General features: G+C 49.7%; 2 protein-coding genes across 3 annotated transcripts in view; one reads left to right on the top strand and one right to left on the bottom strand.

The window, feature by feature from the left end:
* Positions 1 to 8136, bottom strand: part of rpp40 (ribonuclease P/MRP 40 subunit) — a 16359-nt gene extending 8223 nt beyond the window's left edge. Inside the window, exons 1-5 of the mRNA XM_038796639.1 lie at positions 7752 to 8136; positions 5031 to 5175; positions 4872 to 4940; positions 3453 to 3548; positions 251 to 376 (exon numbers count right to left, since the gene is read on the bottom strand). Coding sequence (XP_038652567.1) covers positions 251 to 376; positions 3453 to 3548; positions 4872 to 4940; positions 5031 to 5175; positions 7752 to 7868 — 553 coding nt within the window. The 5' untranslated portion in view covers positions 7869 to 8136. The remainder of the gene's footprint in view (positions 1 to 250; positions 377 to 3452; positions 3549 to 4871; positions 4941 to 5030; positions 5176 to 7751) is intronic.
* The window catches only part of ppp1r3g (protein phosphatase 1 regulatory subunit 3G), a 25121-nt gene continuing 12401 nt past the window's right edge, over positions 7631 to 20350 (top strand). The window contains exons 1-2 of one of the 2 annotated variants that reach the window (XR_005460611.1): positions 7631 to 7831; positions 16663 to 16813. The gene's annotated coding sequence lies outside the window, so the exon portion shown is untranslated. Of the gene's footprint in view, positions 7832 to 16662; positions 16814 to 20350 lie in introns of those variants that run through there. The other variant, XM_038796637.1, reaches the window with a different exon arrangement.

Here is a 20350-nt window from a genome sequence, read left to right as displayed (position 1 = left end):
GCAAGAGTGAAAACATAACCTTCTGATTTAAGGACAAGAACATCAGCAGGAGAGCTACACTGGCATTGTCATTATACGCAGTGTAACACTATTATCATAGAAAGTCTGTACCATAAATGACATGCTGAATTTTTCACCAAACTAATTATTTTTTAAGCAAAGGCCTCAATTAAAGCCAGATTGCATCTTTAAGGGTTAGGAATGAAAATTTCCAAAGTTTTGTCTGAACAGCCTTTTCTTAATTTCTTACCGGAGGGATGCCAGGTCATCAAAAAGTCAAAGGTTAAAGGCTTTTTCTCTTTCAATGCCCACATTACTCGGTTATATCTTTTATCACCAGGAACAAATGTAGCATCACGCAAGTGGACAGTAACATCTGAAAACACATTATTAAATCATGAAACCCAAAACTGAACTGATTTTAGGGTGATCTGCATTACACGGAATATAGAAAGACAGGTTACAAATGAAACTCTGAATCGTTGCCATGTTTCCTAGAAAAAGCAGTCAGTCTGAGGCTGACGTTAGCTCGTGAGATTTCTTGCTTCCTTTCAACAATGGTGATTAACTTTATTACTTCCAGTCCTGTCATTTCTTACTCACACTGAAAACCTCTTGCAGGATTTCTACGAAACAGGCTTGGTCTGAGTTAAGTGATTTCAGATCTCTCTCCATTGGTCTCCCATCAACCAGTGAACGCACCTGGATTTCAAGACGTTTGCTGGGGCCGACTTTTGCACATTTCAGTCAAAGTTCAGGAACCATCCCACAAATGGCACACGTAATTATCTGTCCGACTGACTGGAAGGGTTAGTTCATGGAAGGGTCCAAGAAGGTTGGGCTATGATTTTGAATGTTCTGATGTTATGGTTAAACCCAACCCATTTCATTTTATGCCAGGTCTCCCCAAGTAATTGAATCGAATTCTAATATGAGGCATCTGAACAACTTGTGGCATTGTGCTGCGTACCAATGTATCACATTGGTAAAACTCTATCCAAGTCACAGGAACATGCAAATTGGCACAACTGGGAGAAATCATGAAATCTGATAAATTGCGCAAATCACGTGCAAGGGGGTGGGTAGTTTGATAGTTTCATAGCCACCATTGCTACTTTTCTATTTCAGATTTATTTATTAACTGAATTTAAGCCCTGAGAGGATTGGTATTCCGGTTTCCAGAGCATTATTCCAGGCCTCAGATGACTAGATATGCTCCCGTACCCTACAAAACAGGCAAACCTCACAAGTAGAAGCATAGAATCTCTACAGTGCAGAAGGAGTCGAATCTGTACTGACTGTCTGAAAGAATACTTCACCCAACACCTCCCACCGCGCCCCTCCTGGCTCCATTCACCCACCCTATAACCTAATCTCTGGACACCAAGGGCAATTTAGCATAGTCAATCCACCTAGCCTGCAAATCTTCGGACCGTGGGAGGAAACCGGAGCACTGGAGGAAACACACACAGACACATGGAGAACGTGCAAAATCCTCAGTCACCCAAGGCTGGAATTGAACCCAGGTTCCTGGCGCAGAGAAGCAACAATGCTAACCACTGTGCCACCGTGCTCCCCTGCACACGAGATGCGTTTCTCTGATAACATATCACAGACTCAAGCTCAGAAGAGGGAAGGGCACCCTCTAGTGTACCACAGTGGGGTTTTTTTCATTCCCGCACCAGCCATTTATAGCCAATCTATGTCAAATAGCTCATTCACATTGCAAGCTGGACTCTCAGAAACCCATTTCACACAGGAGCTTACTACTGGCAGACAGAGGAACTCAAAGACTGGATTCAAAGGCATGTCCAAAAGGTGTCTCTCCTACTATGACACCAAATGTATTTGTCAACTATTACAGCAGAATAATGCAGCTAGCATCACTGAAAACATTGTGACAAACATCTCTGAAATGGAACCTTTAAGTCAGCATGCATTGCATTCATTGGTGTGATGATAGATAGTTAGGAGGATATAAAAAGGCTGGTCAGATGGGCTGATCAATGGCAAATGGAATTCAATTTGATAAGTGTGAGGTGATGCACTTGGAAAGTCAAGGAAAGACGTGATCAACGGTAGGACCCTGGGATGCATTGAGGATCAGAGGGACCTTGTGTGCACATACACCGGTCCCTTAAGGTAGCAGGGCAGATTGATAAAGTGGTTAAGAAGGCATATGGTATTCATAGATGCCTGGTATTCATCGAATCCCTACAGCGCAGAAGGACGCCATTCGACCTTTCATAGAATTTACAGTGCAGAAGGAGGCCATTCGGCCCATCGAATCTGCACCGGCTCTTGGAAAGAGCACCCTACCCAAGGTCAACACCTCCACCCTATTTCCATAACCCAGTAACCCCACCCAACACTAAGGGCAATTTTGGACACTAAGGGCAATTTATCATGGCCAATCCACCTGACCTGCACATCTTTGGACTGTGGGAGGAAACCGGAGCACCCGGAGGAAATCCACACAGACACGGAGAGAATATGAAAACTCCACATAGTCACCTAAAGGCTGGAATTCAACCTGGGTCCCTGTCGCTGTGAGGCAGCAGTGCTAACCACTGTGTTGTGCTTTTCAATTCCAGATTGACTTTAAATTCCACCAGCTGCTGTGGTGGGATTTGAAGACTTATCCCCAGAATGTTAACAGCCTATAGATTACTGATCCAGTGACAATACTACTACACCACCATATTCTCCCCTTGCCTTTATTAACCAAAGCACAGAGTTTAAAGAGCAGGGAGGTTATGCTGGAACTGTACAAAAGGTTGGTCAGGTTACAGGTACAGTATTGTGTCCAGTTCTGGAATCCACGTTATCGGAGGATTGTGATAGGACTGGAAAGGGTGCAGAGATTTGCCGAGGCTGGAGAGCTATTGTTATGAAAAGAAATAGGATAGACGAGGGTTGTTTTCCTTGGAACAGACGAGACTGAGGGGGGACATGATTGAGATGTATAAAATAGCAAGGGACAAAGATAGAGTAGACAGGAAGAAACTTTTCCCCTTGGTGGAGGGATCAATGATTGGGGCATAGATTTAAGGTAAGGGGCAGGAGGTGTAGAGGGGATGTGAGGAAAAACCTTTTCACCCAGAGGGTGGTGGGAGTCTGGAACTCGCTGCCTGAAAGGGTGGTGGAGGCAAAGACCCTCACAACATTTAAGAAGTATTTAGATGTGCGCTTGCAATGGCAAGGCAGACAAGGCTATGGTCCAAGTGCTGGGAGATAGGATTAGAATAGTTAGGGGGTTGTTGTTGACTAGTGCAGATGCAATGGGCCGAAGGGCCTCTTCTGTGCTGCAGGCCTCTTATGGCTCTATGAAATCAAACCAAACCAGAACAAAAATTTCAACAAGCTAGTGTGAAGCCGGCAAGGTTGGTGCATTCACCCAGTACTGCAAGAAATTCTTCCAAGCTTAGAATGTTTCAATAGTTTGCACTTACTGTATCTCACTGCTGTCCTGTGTGAATACATGGACGGCTGTCCTTCTAGGCCAAGCTCCTCGTATGTATCCTTGTCAATTGATAAAATTAGTTTTCCTATGAAACCCAATAGTCATCAATAAGGACATTTTTTCATGAGGATTTATGGTTGTATTCACAAATATTACATTATACACAATCAGTTCACAATTCTTTTAGTTAAGTGACTGTCCTATCAAAAAAATATATTCTTGCAGGATTCATTTCTCGTACTCTCTGCATCTCCAAGGCACCTGTAGAATAATGAGTTCATGAATATGTTAAAGAAACCATGATGGGTTTGGTGATGTAACTGTGACATCAGTAATCAGATGACCAAGATGCTCCAATGGTGCTGGGAGCATAACAGTCTGTGCTGACTATCAGGTCTTTGTAAAGAATTTATAAGTAAACATTTAAAGTTAAACTACACCAACAATCTCAAGTCTATCGAAAAGGAAGCAAAGACTCATGAAAAAGGTTAGGTAATCTACAGCAGCAACATCAAAGCAAAATGGCAGCACATACCACTATTATTCTGAACCACAACCACCCACATTTTTGCGTATACTTGGGCTTTCAGTTAAACAATTTTTTTTTAATTGTGAAAGCTTAACTGTACTGAAAATGTGTGGAAAGGTATTTCATAACAAGTCCAGCAGTTGTGCATTACTATTGGCCTGGAGAGAAAGCTGTCTGTCTTGGGTACTAGAGAAAAATTGAAGATAACCGGTTCATCAGAGGTTCCCAGAACTTGTCTACAGGGGTCATAATATGAGACAGTCACTAACTAATCCAATAGGGAATTTTGGATCAAATTCAGGGAAACCCAATAAGTGGTGAGTACATGGAACTTGCTGTCATGGTGACTAGCATAGGCGCATTGAAGGGAAAGCTGGATACATATATGGAGAAGAAAAGAAGGATATGCCAAGGATACTTGACCTGGGGTGACAGGATGATTATGTGGAACATAAAGACTGGCATTGACCAATTTGACGGAGTGGCCTTTTGCTGTGTTCTAAATTCTCTGTTCTGTAATTTTTCCACATAATGCACAACTTTGTTTAAACCCATTTTACAATAGCAAACAATAAAATTCATTTGTAACATCTCTGCTTTGCATCAAAAAATGTAGTTGGAATTCACTATGTATTACATTTGAAACAATTTTTGGACTTTTAATGTTTCAATCTTGTTGGAGTTAACCAATTTATTCTGAAGAAACAACCATAGAATTTAGAATTTACAGTGCAGAAGGAGGCCATTCGGCCCATTGAGTCTACACCAGCCCCTGAAAGAGCACCCTAGCATGGTATTGTTACCACCTAGCACGGTATTGTTACGGTAATAAATAGGTAACAAACTTGAATGCTGATTTTGAGAAAAAAGGTATTTTACCTGTTGGCAGTAGAGCGATACAGTTATCTTGATCTATTCTGGTGTTGTAAGAAAGTACGTAAAGAAAGCCTGGAATGAACAATTTTTAAACTAAGATGATGGATTGTTAGCAAAATAAAGAAATAAATGCATTTCATAAATTACAGATATAATCATCACCTTTCCTAACAAATTTGTTGATGAATTCAGGCTCAAGCATTTCATGAAGTTGCAATTGCTTCACCAGATAATAGTCTCCTAAAGTTCTGCAGACAGCAGTGACTCCTGGTGGCATCAGTCCACATTCTGGTATTAAAATGGAGACCTGCAAGAAAACATTTAACACAGCAAAAAATTTAATTTAGCAATAAAAACATTTCCTAATTTATAATCTTTCAGTGTGGATATATACTTTAAAGTACAACAGTTAGAAGATCAAACATTAACGCTTAAAATAACTCATATTTTTAAAAATCTACTATTTAAGTTCATCTTTGCTTACATGCCTATGTGATTGCCTGTGACAGCAAGACCTTCAATGGTGGCAACTCATCAGAGTTGTTATTAGAGGCACCAAGTCCCTTTTTGCACAAGTGTTTCATTGGAATCTCTAATAAACACTGTTAAATAGTAAAATTAAATGACTCCCACTAGTGGTATTTATCATTCAATGCCACTTTCAACATTACTGGTTTCCAAACATCAGTAAAGGCGAGAATGGTTTAATGTTCGTTTAATTTGTGATTTGTTTTTTGTTTAAGGCAGTATCCTTTCAACTTGTCCCTCAGTCTATTTGATTTAGTTTAATTGGTTCCTGATTTATTTAAAAATAAGAGTAAGGGCATGAACACAACACTGCATGCATTTACCCTGAATTTAAAAGTCAATGCAGGTATCTCTGAACTAATAAAAGGGACAATAACAAAAATGAAATCCAACCCAACCATCTCTTTCTTGGAACGTTGTCATTATGCTGAAGGCGCTATATCAATTAGTGTTGCTAGTTTTTGATGCTGCCTTCCACTGTACTCTTGCAGATCTCAATCCTTGTAATATTTATTGTGAACTAAAACATAGATAAACCATTCCAGATAAAATATTTATGTCATTGTAAATTAAGACGGTCTGCATTATTCACACAAACAGAAAATAGTGGAAACATATAGCAACCCAACCAGCTCCAATGGATAACACCAGAAGTCCAAAGATGTGCGGGTTAGGTGGATTGGCCATGTTCAATTGCCCCGTAGTGTTGAAAAGGTTAGATGGGGTTCTGGGTTACGGGGATGGGCGGTGAAGGCGTGGGCTTAAGTAGGGTGATCTTTCCAGGGGCCGGTGCAGACTCAATGGGCCGAATGCCCTCCTTCTGCACTGTAAAGTCTATAATTCTTTATAAGTTAAACTTTTGGGTTTCAACTCATCCTTAGAATTAATATTGGTTTAACAGGCATTAGGAATCAGTTTTAAATCTCGAACTTCTGATCTATAAGTATGTATAGAGATGATAGCCATGATGTGGAAATGTCAGCGTTGGACTGGGATGAGCACAGTAAGAAGTCTTACAACATCAGGTTAAAGTCCAACAGGTTTGTTTCAAATCACGAGGAAGAAGCAGTGCTCCGAAAGCGAGTGATTCGAAACAAATGTGCTGGACTTTAACCTGGTGTTGTAAGACTTCTTACTATGTATAGAGAGAGTGGCCTACGCTTTAATCACAGAACCATACAGATAACAATCCAACTGAAGCAATGCTGGTTAACGACTAAAACACAATGAGCTACTCAACTTTTTCTATATTAATCTGCAAAGCACTGATCTAACACTTCAAGGTGATTTGCTGTCAATCACCGACCTGGTAGTTATACTGATGAGTCTCACCCTCTGTCAATCACCCACCTGGTAGTTATGGCGATGAGTCTCCACCCTCTGTCAATCACCCACCTGGTAGTTATGGCGATGAGTCTCCACCCCCTGTCAATCACCAACCTGGTAGTTATGGCGATGAGTCTCCACCCCCTGTCAACCATCCACCTGGTAGTTGTGGTGATGAGACTCCACCCCCTGTCCATCACCCACCTATTAGGGGCTGGTTTAGCACAGTGGGCTAAACAGCTGGCTTATAATGCAGAACAAGGCCAGCAGAGTGGGTTCAATTCCCGTACCAGCCTCCCCAAACAGGTGCCAGAATGTGGCGAGTAGGGGCTTTTCACAGTAACTTCATTGAATCCTACGTGACAATAAGTGATTATTATTATGGTAGCCATGATGTGGAGATGCTGGCGTTGGACTGGGATGGGCACAGTAAGAAGTCTTACAGCACCAGGTTAAAGTCCAACAGGTTTGTTTCGAATCACTAGCTTTCGGAGCACTGCTCCTTCCTCAGGTGATTATTATGGCTCATTATTATGGTAGTTATGGCGATGAATCTCTATCTCCTGTCAATCACCCACTTGGTAGATATGGTGATGGGTCTCTGCCTCCTGTCAATCACCCACCTGGTAGTTATGGTGATGAGTCTCTGCCCCCCCTGTCAATCACCCACCTGGTAGTTATAGTGATGAGTCTCCGCCCCCCTTGTATTTATGATCATGAGTCTCCGCCCCCCCCCCCCCCCAGCCAATCACCCAACTGGTAGTAATGGTGATGAGTCTCCGCCCCCCCCAATCACCCGCCTGGTAGTTATAGTGATGAGTCTCCAGCCCCCTGTCAAACACCCACCTGGTAGTAATGGTGATGAGTCTCCGCCCCCCCCAATCACCCGCCTGGTAGTTATAGTGATGAGTCTCCAGCCCCCTGTCAAACACCCACCTGGTAGTAATGGTGATGAGTCTCCAGCCCCCCTGTCAATCACCCACCTGGGAGTTATAGTGATGAGTCTCCGCCCACCTGTCAATCACCCACCTGGTAATTATAGTGATGACTCTCCACGTGTTTGCGGTGTCTGGATTTGATGTTCCTGAGGTTGGATTTTTCACTGACGAGTAAGTGCCGCGCGCATTTCTCCAAATTCTGCATCATCGCCCCCTCCCGCCCGCCCGCCGGCCGCGAGCTGTTTGACGGTTATTCCCGAGTGGCCTCTCTCCCGCCGCGAGCTGTTTGACGGTTATTCCCGAGCGCCCTCTCTCCCGCCGCGAGCTGTTTGACGGTTATTCCCGAGCGGCCTCCCTCCCGCCACGAGCTCTGACGGTTATTCCCGAGCGGCCTCCCTCCCGCCACGAGCTCTGACGGTTATTCCCGAGCGGCCTCCCTCCCGCCGCGAGCTCTGACGGTTATTCCCGAGCGTGTCTCGCACAAGATATTCCCCTTTGATGCCTCATTTACAAACTATGGTGGCCCGAGCTCGGCTGCGCCCTCGAGTGGTCGGAGGCCAGGGCATAAAGGAGTGGGGCGGCCAAATCCAAGGATTGCTCAACTCAAACACCAGCTCGAAAGCAAGTAGCCGTTTTTTGTAACCTGAGTCCAGCTTGTGCGTATGGAAAGGTTATTTAACTGAGCATTGATCTCCCAAAACAATATAGAACCCATTAATTTTTCAGCATGGGGTAGAGCCTATGGGATACAGGGTAATGTGGTGAACTGGATAAGAAGGGTATGGTCGATGCCGGCCCTTGCGAATGGAAAATCGTTTCAAGTGGTGTTCCACAGCGTTTTGTTTTGGGACCCTTACTGCTTGTCTTATGTATGAACAATTTGGATGTGAACGTGGGGAGCACGATCGGAAAATTTCCCAAATTTGCAGACGCCTCAAAGACTGGCCGCGTCGTGGATAGTGTAGAGCAGTGATTTTCAAAAAAAAATTCTGGATCCATTTTTACCAACCGACCAGCATTCGCAACCCAGGATTTTCTCTTGCCTTTAATGCGAGAGGTGAGCCTGCATGGTCCTCACAATCTCACTTCAATCAGGTTCACAGCAGGAGAGGGCGATGCGCATATCGGGTGCAGGATTCAGTCGGTTCCTTTGTGGACTTCCTCTTTGCGGATGGAAAATCCAACTTTGCACATGTAGGTCGTTGTGAAGGGCAAAAGCAACAAAATGCTTGTTTTACTCGGCTCCGGATACTCCTTGGAGATGCTACTCCAGAATGCTGACAGCCTCATTGATGTGTGCAGGGTTTTTAAATGTGCTTTCACAGCTGAGGCGCAGAAGTTCCGTTTCTTCATTTGGAGTCAGCTGCAAGTTAGCAACGGATTCTGTGGGTCTCAACCTCAGGGGTTTTTCACTCACCTCTCCTCTCTCAAAATCTTAAATTTCTCCTCTGAAAAGTAGCGACCAAAATTGTTGATCAGCGCAACCAGATGCAACTGAATAAGGCTTGCAATCCATTTACAGTTTCCTTACCATTGCTGTTTTTTTCGATGTGTCGTAGCAGTGTGGGGAACGTATAGTAATTTTGGTTTTGCACTCGCAATTGCCAAACTTTCAATGACTTTTGGAAAGCTTCGATTTCTTCAGTGCTGAAAGCAATCATCATCCTTCCCTTGCAATTTGAGGTTCAGTTCATTTAGAATTGAAAAGATGTCTGCAAGGTAAGACATAGTTAGCAAACAAGTTTCATCAGCAAACTAATCAGCCAGAGAGGCCAATTTATTGAGGAGGAAAGTGTGGATTTTGTACCTCAGTTCATAAACTCTGAGTAACACCTTACTGTTAGCTTGTGGCTGCTGTTGAAATGAAATGAATGAAAATCACTTATTGTCACAATTAGGCTTCAAATGAAGTTACTGTGAAAAGCCCCAAGTCACCACATTCCGGCACCTGTTTGGGGTGGCTGGTACGGGAATTGAACCTGCGCTGCTGGCTTTGTTCTGCTTTACAAGCCAGCTATTTATCCCACTGTGCTAAACTGTAAAGAGTCGAGAGTTCTGTTCCTTTCCCAAACACTTTTTTATTTTCCTTGCACTCACTCTATACAAAACTCTATCACCACACCACACCCAAACATGTGCCACCTGCAACCCTTTACATCTCAATGTCAATTATTGGATACTTAACATCAATGAGACATCTAATTGGAATGTCTCTTAACCCATTCCTAACACCTACCCCTTGACAGCCAATGTACGTCTGTGTGGGACAACAAATGTGTGTGCTCAGCCCCATATCGGAACGCAGAGTCAAAAAGCCTGGCATTGAGTGCGCTGCGTTTAATGAAATTCACAATTTTCACAATTCCTTTCAACACCACTTCAAGATCGGACGGAATTCCTTTTGATGCCAGTGCCTCACGGTGAATAAAATAATGATTCTAAACAATGTCCTGAGCAGCTCTCCTTAATCCTTACTATAACTCTGCTGTTTTTCCCAGTCATGTTGGCTGCTCCATCGCTTGTGATTCCTCTTCCACGAATCTAGTCATGCCAGCACTTTTCAACCACAAAAATATTCAATGCTTCAGAAATCTCTGCGGCAGTCGTGTGGGTGGTAAAGTGTTAAACTTTCATTTGCCAGCACGTCCCTGCATGTAGCACACATGGGCCTTGCATCCTGATTTGCATTGGCACAATTAATTAATCCAAACCTTAAAAGAAAATAGTCTTTTTATTGATTTGTGCCTGATTTCAGCTTCTTAATGGGCTGTTCACCAGAGGGCTTGGAGTTCACACCACCGCTGCTTTGTCCTGCTGGTGCTTCTCGCTGGGCTTAATGCATGCGCACTAATGAATGGGCGTGCATGCGCCAGCGGCCACTTTTTTTTTAGCTGGTCGCTGCCGTCATTTTTAAAGCCGTTCGCAGCTGGCATTGTTAAAAACTGCTGCTGCGACTGTTGCGCACAAATTCCCGCGATCGGGAATGCCACGATGGATGGCTCCGCTACCCACCTGCGGGTCGCGACCCCCACTTTGAAAATGCCTGGTGTAGAGGATAGCAATAATCTCCAAAACAATACAAATGGGTTGGTGGAGTGGGCGATAAAGTGGCAGATGGCCTTTAACACAGAGAATGTGAGGTCATGCATTTAGGAAGGTTAAACAGTTTTTGGAAGTGCACAGTAAATGGGAATATACTAAGAGGGGTAGATGAAGTGAGTGATCTTGACATACAAGTACAGAGGTCTCTAAAGGCAGCAATTCAGACGGACTTCCAGTAGCGGCAATGATCAGCTGAGCCGCACGTTCGGAGGCTCCCGGAAAAAACGGACTTTGGGGCTTTTTTAAAGTCCCCCAACGGAGCTTGTGAGGCAAATCCCGACGTGGGAAGAGGCCAGGAGTCGTCCCAGAGGTCCCATGGTGGAGACCAGGAGCGGGGCAGGGAGAGAATCGAAGGAGAAAACACCCGGGAAAAATCAGGACCCGAAGGAAAAAATGTCGGCCGGCGAAAGTTTTGAAGAGTTGAAGAAGTGGGTTGAGACGACTCTGCTGCGCTGCTTCCAGGAGATGAAAGTGGAGCTGCTGGAGTCCATCAAGGTAACCAACAGGGAACTGATGGAGACCCAGACGGCCCAGGGGGCTGCGATCCGGGAGCTGCAGCAGCAGGCCGCCGAGAGGGAGGACGAGGTCGTGGCCGTGGTGGGGAAGGTGGAGGTGCACGAGGCGCTCCATAAAAAATGGCAGGAGCAGTTCGAGGAGTTGGACAACCGGTCGAGGAGGAAGAATTTACGGATCCTGGGCCTCACGGAGGGGCTGGAGGGGTCGGACCTAGCGGCCTATGTGGTGATGATGCTGAACACGCTGATGGGGGCTGGGTCCTTCCAGGGGCCCCTGGAGTTGGAGGAGGCCCACAGAATTCTGGCTAGGAGGCCCAAGCCGAACGAGCCGCCACGGGCGGTGTTTGTGAGGTTCCACCGGTTCGTGGATCGTGAGTGTGTGCTCCGGTGGGCCAAGAAGGAGCGGAGCAGCAAATGGGAGAACACGGAGGTGCGGATCTTCCAGGACTGGAGTGCGGAGGTGGCGAGGCGGAGGGCCGGGTTTAACCGGACGAAGGCGGTGCTCCACAGTCGGAAGGTGAAATTTGGAATGCTGCAGCCGGCGTGTCTGTGGGTCACCTACAAGGATCGGCACCACTATTTTGATTCCCCGGAGGAGGCGTGGGCCTTCGTGCAAGCCGAGAAACTGGACACAAACTGAGGGTCCCCCGGAGGGGGGATGCTGTAGAATACTGTATTTATTTATACTGTATGTGTATTTGCGGGGTTTAGGGTATGAGGTGGGGTGGCCGTAGAGTGGGTGGGGTGATGCCGTACGGGTGTTTTCTTTATGGGTTTTCTAGCAGGAGTTGGGTGGACGGGTTTGGACTGAGGGGTAAACGGGGTGTTTGGGGAGCTGGTGGGGGGGACTGGCAATGGGAGTGGCCCTGGAGGAGGCGGGGCCCGGCAGGGCGAAAGCGCGGGCTTTCTGCGGGGTCCCCGTGCTGGGAGAGGGAGGGGGCGGGGTCTTCTTCTCCCACGCAGGAGCGGGGGAGGGTGGACTGGTTGATGGGCACTATGGAGGAGGGGCAGTCCCACGTTGGGAGGAGCCGAAAGTAGAGCGGGAGCCGCCGGGGTCAGCAGAAGATAGCTGGCTCACGGGAGTGCTGTAGGGGGGGAGAGGGGGGGGGGGGGGGCGCGGCTAGGAGGGGTCCTAGCCTGGGGAGGGGAGGGGGGGGGTTACCGGGTTGCTGCTGAAACGGTCAGGAAGGAGCTGGAGGACGCTGGAGGGGGGAGGTGCCGCCGTGGGAAACTGGCAGAGCGTGGGACGCTGGCCGGGGGTGGGCAAGGGAGGGGGTATGGCTAACCGGCAGGGGAAGGGGGCAGGGAGCCCTCGGATCCGGCTGATAACCTGGAATGTGAGGGGGCTGAATGGGCCGGTCAAGAGGGCCCGAGTAGTTGCGCACCTGAAGGGGCTGAAGGCGGATGTGGCCATGCTCCAGGAGACACACCTGAGAGTGGTGGACCAGGTCCGGCTGAGAAAGGGGTGGGTGGGCCAGGTATTCCACTCAGGGCTGGACGAGAAGAGGAAGGGGGTGGCGATCCTGGTGGGGAGGAAGGTGTCGTTTGAGGCATTGAAGGTGGTGGCTGACAGTGGCGGGAGGTACGTGATGGTGAGTGGCAAGCTGCAGGGGGAGCGGGTAGTGTTGGTGAATGTTTATGCCCCAAATTGGGACGACGCGGGGTTCATGCGGCGTATGCTGGGCCGCATTCCGGACCTGGAGGTGGGGGGCCTGATCATGGGGGGAGACTTTAACACTGTGCTGGATCCCCCATTGGATCGATCCAAGTCCCGGACGGGTAGGAGGTCGGCGACGGCTAAGGTGCTGAGGGGATTTATGGACCAGATTGGGGGGGGGGGGGGTGGACCCTTGGAGGCTTGCGAGGCCAAGGGCCAGGGAATACTCGTTTTTCTCCCATGTACATAAGGCCTACTCGAGGATTGACTTTTTTGTCCTGAGCAGGGGGCTGGTGTCGAGGGTGGAGGAAGTGGAATACTCAGCCATTGCCATTTCGGATCATGCCCCGCACTGGATGGACCTCGGGCTGGGGGAAGAGAGGGACCAACGTCCGCTCTGGCGCATGGAGGTGGGGCTGTTGGCAGAGGAGGAGGTGGCCGGGAGGGTCCGGGGGTGTATTGAGAGATACCTCGAGGCCAATGATAACGGGGAGGTTCGGGTGGGGACGGTCTGGGAGGCATTGAAGGCGGTGATGAGGGGGGAATTGATCTCCATCCGAACCCATAGGGAGAGGGGGGAGCAGAGGGAAAGGGAAAGACTGATAGGGGAGATGGTGCAGGTGGATAGGAGGTATGCGGAGGCCCCAGAGGAGGGACTGCTGGGGGAGAGGCGTAGCCTTCAGGCCAGATTTGACCTACTGACGACTAGAAAGGCGGAAGCCCAGTGGAGGAAAGCACAGGGGGCGGTGTATGAACACGGGGAGAAGGCGAGCAGGATGCTGGCGCACCAGCTCCGGAAGCGAGACGCGGCCAGGGAGATTGGGGGAGTGATGGATAGAGCTGGGAAGGTGGTGCGGAGGGGGGTAGAGGTCAATGGGGTCTTCAGGGACTTTTATGGGGAACTGTACCAGTCTGAGCCCCCGGTGGAGGAGGGTGGAATGGGGCGCTTCCTGGACAGGTTGCGTTTCCCGAGGGTGGAAGAGGAGCGGGTGGAGGGACTAGGGGCGCCGATCGAGTTGGAGGAGGTTGTCAAAGGGATAGGGAGCATGCAGTCGGGGAAGGCGCCGGGGCCGGACGGGTTTCCGGCGGAATTCTATAAAAAGTATTTGGACCTGTTGGGCCCCCTGTTGGTCCGGACCTTTAACGAGGCATGGGAGGGGGGGGGGGGGGGGGGGGGGGCTTTGCCATCAACTATGTCGCGGGCGCTGATTTCCTTGATCCTGAAGCGGGACAAGGACCCTCTGCAGCGTGGATCATATAGGCCGATTTCGTTGCTGAACGCCGACGCTAAGCTGCTGGCAAAGACCCTGGCCACTAGAATAGAGGATTGTGTGCCGGGGGTCATACATGAGGACCAGACGGGGTTTGTGAAGGGAAGGCAGCTGAACACAAATGTGCGAAGACTCCTCAATGTCATTATGATGCCGGCGGTGGAAGGGGAGGCGGAGATAGTGGTGGCGTTGGACGCGGAGAAGGCCTTCGATAGGGTGGAGTGGGAGTACTTGTGGGAGGTGTTGGAGAGGTTCGGGTTTGGGGTGGGGTTTATTCAGTGGGTGAGGCTGCTCTACGAGGCCTCGATGGCAAGTGTAGCCACGAATAGGAGGAGGTCGGAGTACTTTCGGCTGCATCGGGGGATGAGACAGGGGTGCCCCCTGTCCCCCTTGCTCTTCGCGTTGGCAATTGAGCCCCTGGCCATGGCATTGAGGGAGTCAGGGAACTGGAGGGGCATGGTGCGGGGGGGGGGGGGGGGGGGGAGGAGCATCGAGTGTCACTGTACGCGGACGACCTGCTGCTGTATGTGGCGGACCCGGTGGGGGGGATGTCGGAGGTGATGAGGATCCTTGGGGAATTCGGGGGTTTCTCGGGGTATAAGTTGAACCTGGGCAAGAGCGAGGTGTTTGTGGTGCACCTGGGGGATCAAGAGGAGGGGATTGGTAGGCTCCCACTGAAGCAGGCAGGGAAGAGCTTCAGGTACCTAGGGGTCCAGGTGGCTGGGAGTTGGGGGGCCCTGCACAAGCTCAACCTCACAAGGTTGGTGGAGCAGATGGAGGAGGAGTTTAAGAGGTGGGATATGTTACCGCTGTCACTGGCGGGGAGGGTGCAGTCCGTCAAGATGACGGTGCTCCCGAGGTTTTTGTTCTTGTTCCAGTGCTTCCCCATCTTTATCCCAAAGGCCTTTTTCAGGAGGGTCAACAGCAGTATTACGGGATTTGTGTGGGCGCATGGGACTCCAAGGGTTCGAAGAGTGTTCCTGGAACGAGGCAGGGATAGGGGGGGGGCTGGCGTTGCCCAACCTCTGTGGGTACTACTGGGCAGCCAATGCAGCGATGGTGCGTAAGTGGGTAATGGACGAGGAAGGGGCAGCATGGAAGAGGATAGAGGTGGCGTCATGTGTGGGCACGAGCCTGGAGGCGCTGGTAACGGCGCCGTTGCCGCTCGCTCCAACGAGGTATACCACGAGCCCAGTGGTGGCGGCTACCCTCAAAATTTGGGGGCAATGGAAACGGCACAGAGGAGAAATGGGGGGCTCGATGAGGCCCCGATACGGGGGAACCATCGGTTCGTCCCAGGGAGCATTGATGGCGGAGTCCGGGGCTGGCACAGGGCAGGGGTTAGGAGGTTGAGGGACCTGTTTGTGAAGGGGAGGTTCGCGAGCTTGGGGGAGTTAGAGGGGAAGTTTGGGCTCCCCCCGGGGAGCATGTTTAGGTACATCCAGGTGAGGGCGTTTGCCAGGCAGCAGGTGGAGGGGTTCCCCTTGCTGCCCCCACGGGGGGTGCGGGATAGGGTGTTCTCGGGGGTGTGGGTCGGAGGAGGGAGGATCTCGGACATATACCGGGTGATGCAGGAGGTAGACGAGGCCTCGGTGGTGGAACTGAAGGGTAAATGGGAAGAGGAGCTGGGTGAGGAGATTGAGGAGGGGACATGGACGGATGCCCTGGAGAGAGTGAATTCCTCCTCTTCCTGTGCGAGGCTTAGCCTCATACAGTTCAAGGTGCTGCATAGGGCCCACATGACGGGGACAAGGATGAGTAGGTTCTTCGGGGGCGAGGACAGGTGTGCTAGGTGCTCGGGGAGCCCAGCGAACCACGCCCATATGTTTTGGGCGTGCCCAGCGTTGGGGGAGTTTTGGAAGGGGGTTGCAAAGACGGTGTCGAGGGTGGTGGGATCCAGGGTCGAGCCAGGCTGGGGACTCGCAATTTTTGGGGTGGCAGTGGAGCCGGGAGTGCAGGAGGCGATAGAGGCCGATGTTCTGGCCTTTGCGTCCCTAGTAGCCCGGCGGAGGATCTTGCTCCAATGGAAGGATGCGAGGCCCCCAAGCGTGGAGGCCTGGATCTCGGATATGACGGGGTTCATTAAATTGGAGAGGGTGAAATTTGCCCTGAGGGGATCAGTACAAGGGTTTTTCAGGCGGTGGCAGCCGTTTCTGGACTTCCTGGCGGAATGGTAGGGAAATAGGCCGACAGCAGCAGCAGCCCGGGGGGGGGGGGGGGGGGGGTAAGGATTGGGGGGAGGGAGAACTGTGCACTTGGGTTTGTGGAGGGTGCTATCTCCCTCTTGTTTGTTTTTTTTTTCTTTGTTGTTTTTTCTTTTTGTTTGAAGTTGCTATTGAAGCTGGTGGGGTATTGTTCATGGGGTGTTACCGCAGTTGTATGTTAATAGAGCTAAGATGTTTATATTTTGTATTTTATTTTGTAAATATTTCAATAAAAATTATTTTTTTTAAAAAGGCAGCAATTCAAGTCAACATGGTTGTAATCCATCACACGAACCTGCCTCCCATCCATGGACTCAATCTACACCTCCCGCTGCCGGGGGAAAGCGGGCAGCATAATCAAGGATCCCTCCCACCCGGCTTACTTACTTTTCCAACTTCTTCCATCGGGCAGGAGATACAGAAGTCTGAGAACACGCACGAACACACTCAAAAACAGCTTCTTCCCCACTGTCACCAGACTCCTAAAGGACCCTCTTATTGACTGACCTCATTAACACTACACCCTGTATGCTTCAACCGATGCCAATGCTTATGTAGTTACATTGTATATCTTGTGTTGCCCTATTATGTATTTTCTTGAATTTTGTTTAATTCCCTTTTCTTCCATGTACTGAATGATCTGTTGAGCTGCTTGCAGAAAAATACTTTTCACTGTACCTCGGTACACGTGACAATAAACAAATCCAATCCAATCCAATCCAATAAAGGAAGCATATGGAATGCATTTGCAGAGGTGTAGAATATAAAAGTAAGGACTTGTTTAAAACACTGGTGAGGCCACAACTGGGTATTGTGTGTAATTCTGGTCACCATATCACAAGAAGGATGTAATTGCTCTGGAGAGAGTGCAGAGGAGGTTTACAAGAATGTTGCTGGGGCTAAAAAAGTGTAGCTGCGAGGAGAGATTGGACAAGTTGGGATTATTTTCCTTGGAACAAAGAAGGCTGAGGGGTGACTTGATTGAGGTGTACAAAATTATGAGGGGAAGAGATCGTGAACAGGATAAAGTTGTTTCACTTGGTAGAGAATTCTGGGACCAGGGGACATAGATTCAAGATAAATGACAGAAGGTGTAGAGATGACATGAGGAAGAACCTTATTCGCAGAGGGTAGTGGGTGTCTGGAATTCGCTGCCTGAGTTGGTGGTGGAGACAAAGACCCTAAACTCTTTTTAAAAATGTACCTGGATCTGCATCTTAAGTACTGTAAACTACAGTGCTATGGGCCGGGTGCAGGAAGGTGGGATTAGAAAGGACACCTGGGGTTTCTCGGGCTGAAATGGACTACATGGGCCGAATGGCCTCCTTTGCTGTAACTTTTCAATGTAATATCAGTTGCTGGATCCATAGATAGGCTTCTGCCTCCAACTCTCACATTGGTCACCCTACAACTCCATCTTCATGGCCTTCCCACTCCATTAATTTCTCTTCATTACCTAATTGGATAATTATCGACTGTCAGTCAAACAGCCATTTTCTCCCCATCTCTAATATTTCTATGGCTAGTACACAGAAATGTAGAAACAAAATGAGAAAAAAGGTGCAATTTTATTGTAATGAACTCCAATTGGCTTTATTGGTTGGCCAATTGGAGTATGAGCTCCCTCAATGATAGCTCATTGAGGGGACCCATATAATCACCTTTGTAGGCTTTGTGAGCAGTCTTAAGTTGACTGGACTGCTAGCAGCACTGTTTGTAGCTGCTCCTGTAATATCGTTATTGTAAATAAATATTGGTGTGGTGACGGAACTCCAGCCTCCCGTGGATTACTACAGTGGCGACGAGGTAAACTACGAATTTTGCAGAGACCAGCTGCCGCACTCGGAGGGTAAGCCTTGCCATTTTTAAAATGCCGTTTTTTGGGAGGTTAGAGGCATTCGACCCGGCTATTGATGACTGGTCCCAGTATGTGGAGAGAATGTGTTACTTCTTCCGGGCAAATGATATACTGACGGACGAAAGGAGACGGCTTATCCTACTGTCGGCGTGCGGACCCTCCGCTTTCGCCATTATACGTAGTCTGACTTATCCCGATGCGCCGGACACGAAAACTTTCCAAGAAGTGACGGAATTGGTGAAACAGCACTACGACCCAAAACCACCCCTCATTTTGTGTAGGTACAGATTCTACACAGCGAAGCGGGAAGACACGACTGTGGAAGCTGCTACCACGATGGAGGTCTCCTTCCGCATCCTTAACTCATTCCCCGCGGACCCCGCGACCCAATCATGGGCCCCCGACCAGCGACTCCCCCAGGCCTGTGCTACGCGGCCGCCCAGCCACCATACTGCCCCAGCCAGCCACTATGCCGCTCCAGCCTGCCATTTCTGCGGCCAGAACCAGCACCCGCGGCAGCACTGCCCGGCGCGCAACGCGACCTGCAGCAGCTGCGGGCGAAAAGGCCATTACGCAAGAGTGTGCCTCGCTAAAAGGGCCCCAGCCTCCAACTCCTCAGCGACTCGAAGTAATCGCTCCCCTCACTCGCAGGCACGCGGGGCCCGATTCGCTGCGGCCTATGCCCTAACTCCGCACCCTCCTGCCACGTGCGATCCATGGGGGCCGCCATCTTGGTAAACCTCCACCACGCGGCTGGCCACGTGCGACTCATGGGGCCGCCATCTTGGATGCCATCTTACTCGCCGCCCGCCACGTGCGATCCACGGGCCCGATCGGCATCTCCGCGCTCGGACAACTCTGCGGAGGAATTCGAATTCGACTATGAACTCAGAGGGCAGTCATCACGGGGCCACTCCAGCACAGCTGATCGAGCCACCGACTACCCGCAACTCAGCGCGGTCACCCTAGACCAATCACGACCAAAGAATCTACGAAACTCGATGGCAGAGGTCCATATCAACGGGTACAAAACGCCATGCCTCTTCGACTCCGGGAGCATGGAGAGCTTAATACATCCAGACCTGGTACGACGCTGTTCGCTCCCCGTTTTCTCCGTGCAGCAAACTATCTCACTCGCTTCAGGCTCCCATTCGGTCCAGATCCAGGGGCGCACCGCCGCGACACTCACAATCCGAGGCGCTAGCTACTCGAAATTCAAACTCTACGTTTTGCCCGAACTCTACGCGCCACTCTTATTAGGCCTAGACTTCCAATTCAACCTCAAGAGCTTCACCCTCAGCTTCGGAGGGCCCCTGCCCCCACTCACGATCTGCAGCCTCGCTACGCTGCGAATCCCCCCCCCCCTCCTCTCTTCGCCAATCTCACAAAGGACTGTAAACCCATAGCCACTCGGAGCAGGCAGTATAGCCTGCAGGATAGGGTATTTGTCAGAGCAGAGGTCCGAAGGCTACTCAGTAAGGGGGTTATAGAGGCCAGCAATAGTCCCTGGAGAGCTCAGGGGGTGGTCGTTAAGACCGGAAAAAATTCCGTATGGTGGTCGACTACAGTCAGACCCAGGATTGCAGACATGGTAAACCAGATCGCCCAGTACCGGCTCTTTTCCACGGTGGATCTGAAGTCTGCATACCACCAGCTGCCAATCCGCCCGGAGGACCGCAACTACACGGCATTCGAGGCCGATGGCCGCCTCTTCCATTTCCTCCGGGTCCCTTTCGGCGTCACTAATGGGGTCTCAGTGTTCCAACGAGCAATGGACCGAATGGTGGACCAGTACGGGCTGCGGGCCATGTTTACGTACTTGGACAATGTCACCATATGCGGCTGTGACCAGCAGGACCACGACGCCAACCTCCACCGTTTTCACCAGATGGCACAGAAACTGAATCTCACGTACAACAAGGAGAAATGCGTTTTCCGCACAACTAGACTAGCCATCCTCGGCTATGTCGTGGAAAACGGAGTCCTGGGCCCCGACCCCTCATTGTCCCAAGGCCCTCAAACGGTGCTTGGGATTTTTTCCTACTACGCCCAGTGGGTCCCTCAATATGCGGACAAAGCCGAC

This window comes from Scyliorhinus canicula, chromosome 5 (assembly GCF_902713615.1).
Source record: "Scyliorhinus canicula chromosome 5, sScyCan1.1, whole genome shotgun sequence".
NCBI classification, from domain to species: domain Eukaryota; kingdom Metazoa; phylum Chordata; class Chondrichthyes; order Carcharhiniformes; family Scyliorhinidae; genus Scyliorhinus; species Scyliorhinus canicula.
The sequence above is the reverse complement of the archived record's forward strand: the minus strand, read 5'-3'. Positions and strand labels throughout refer to the sequence as shown.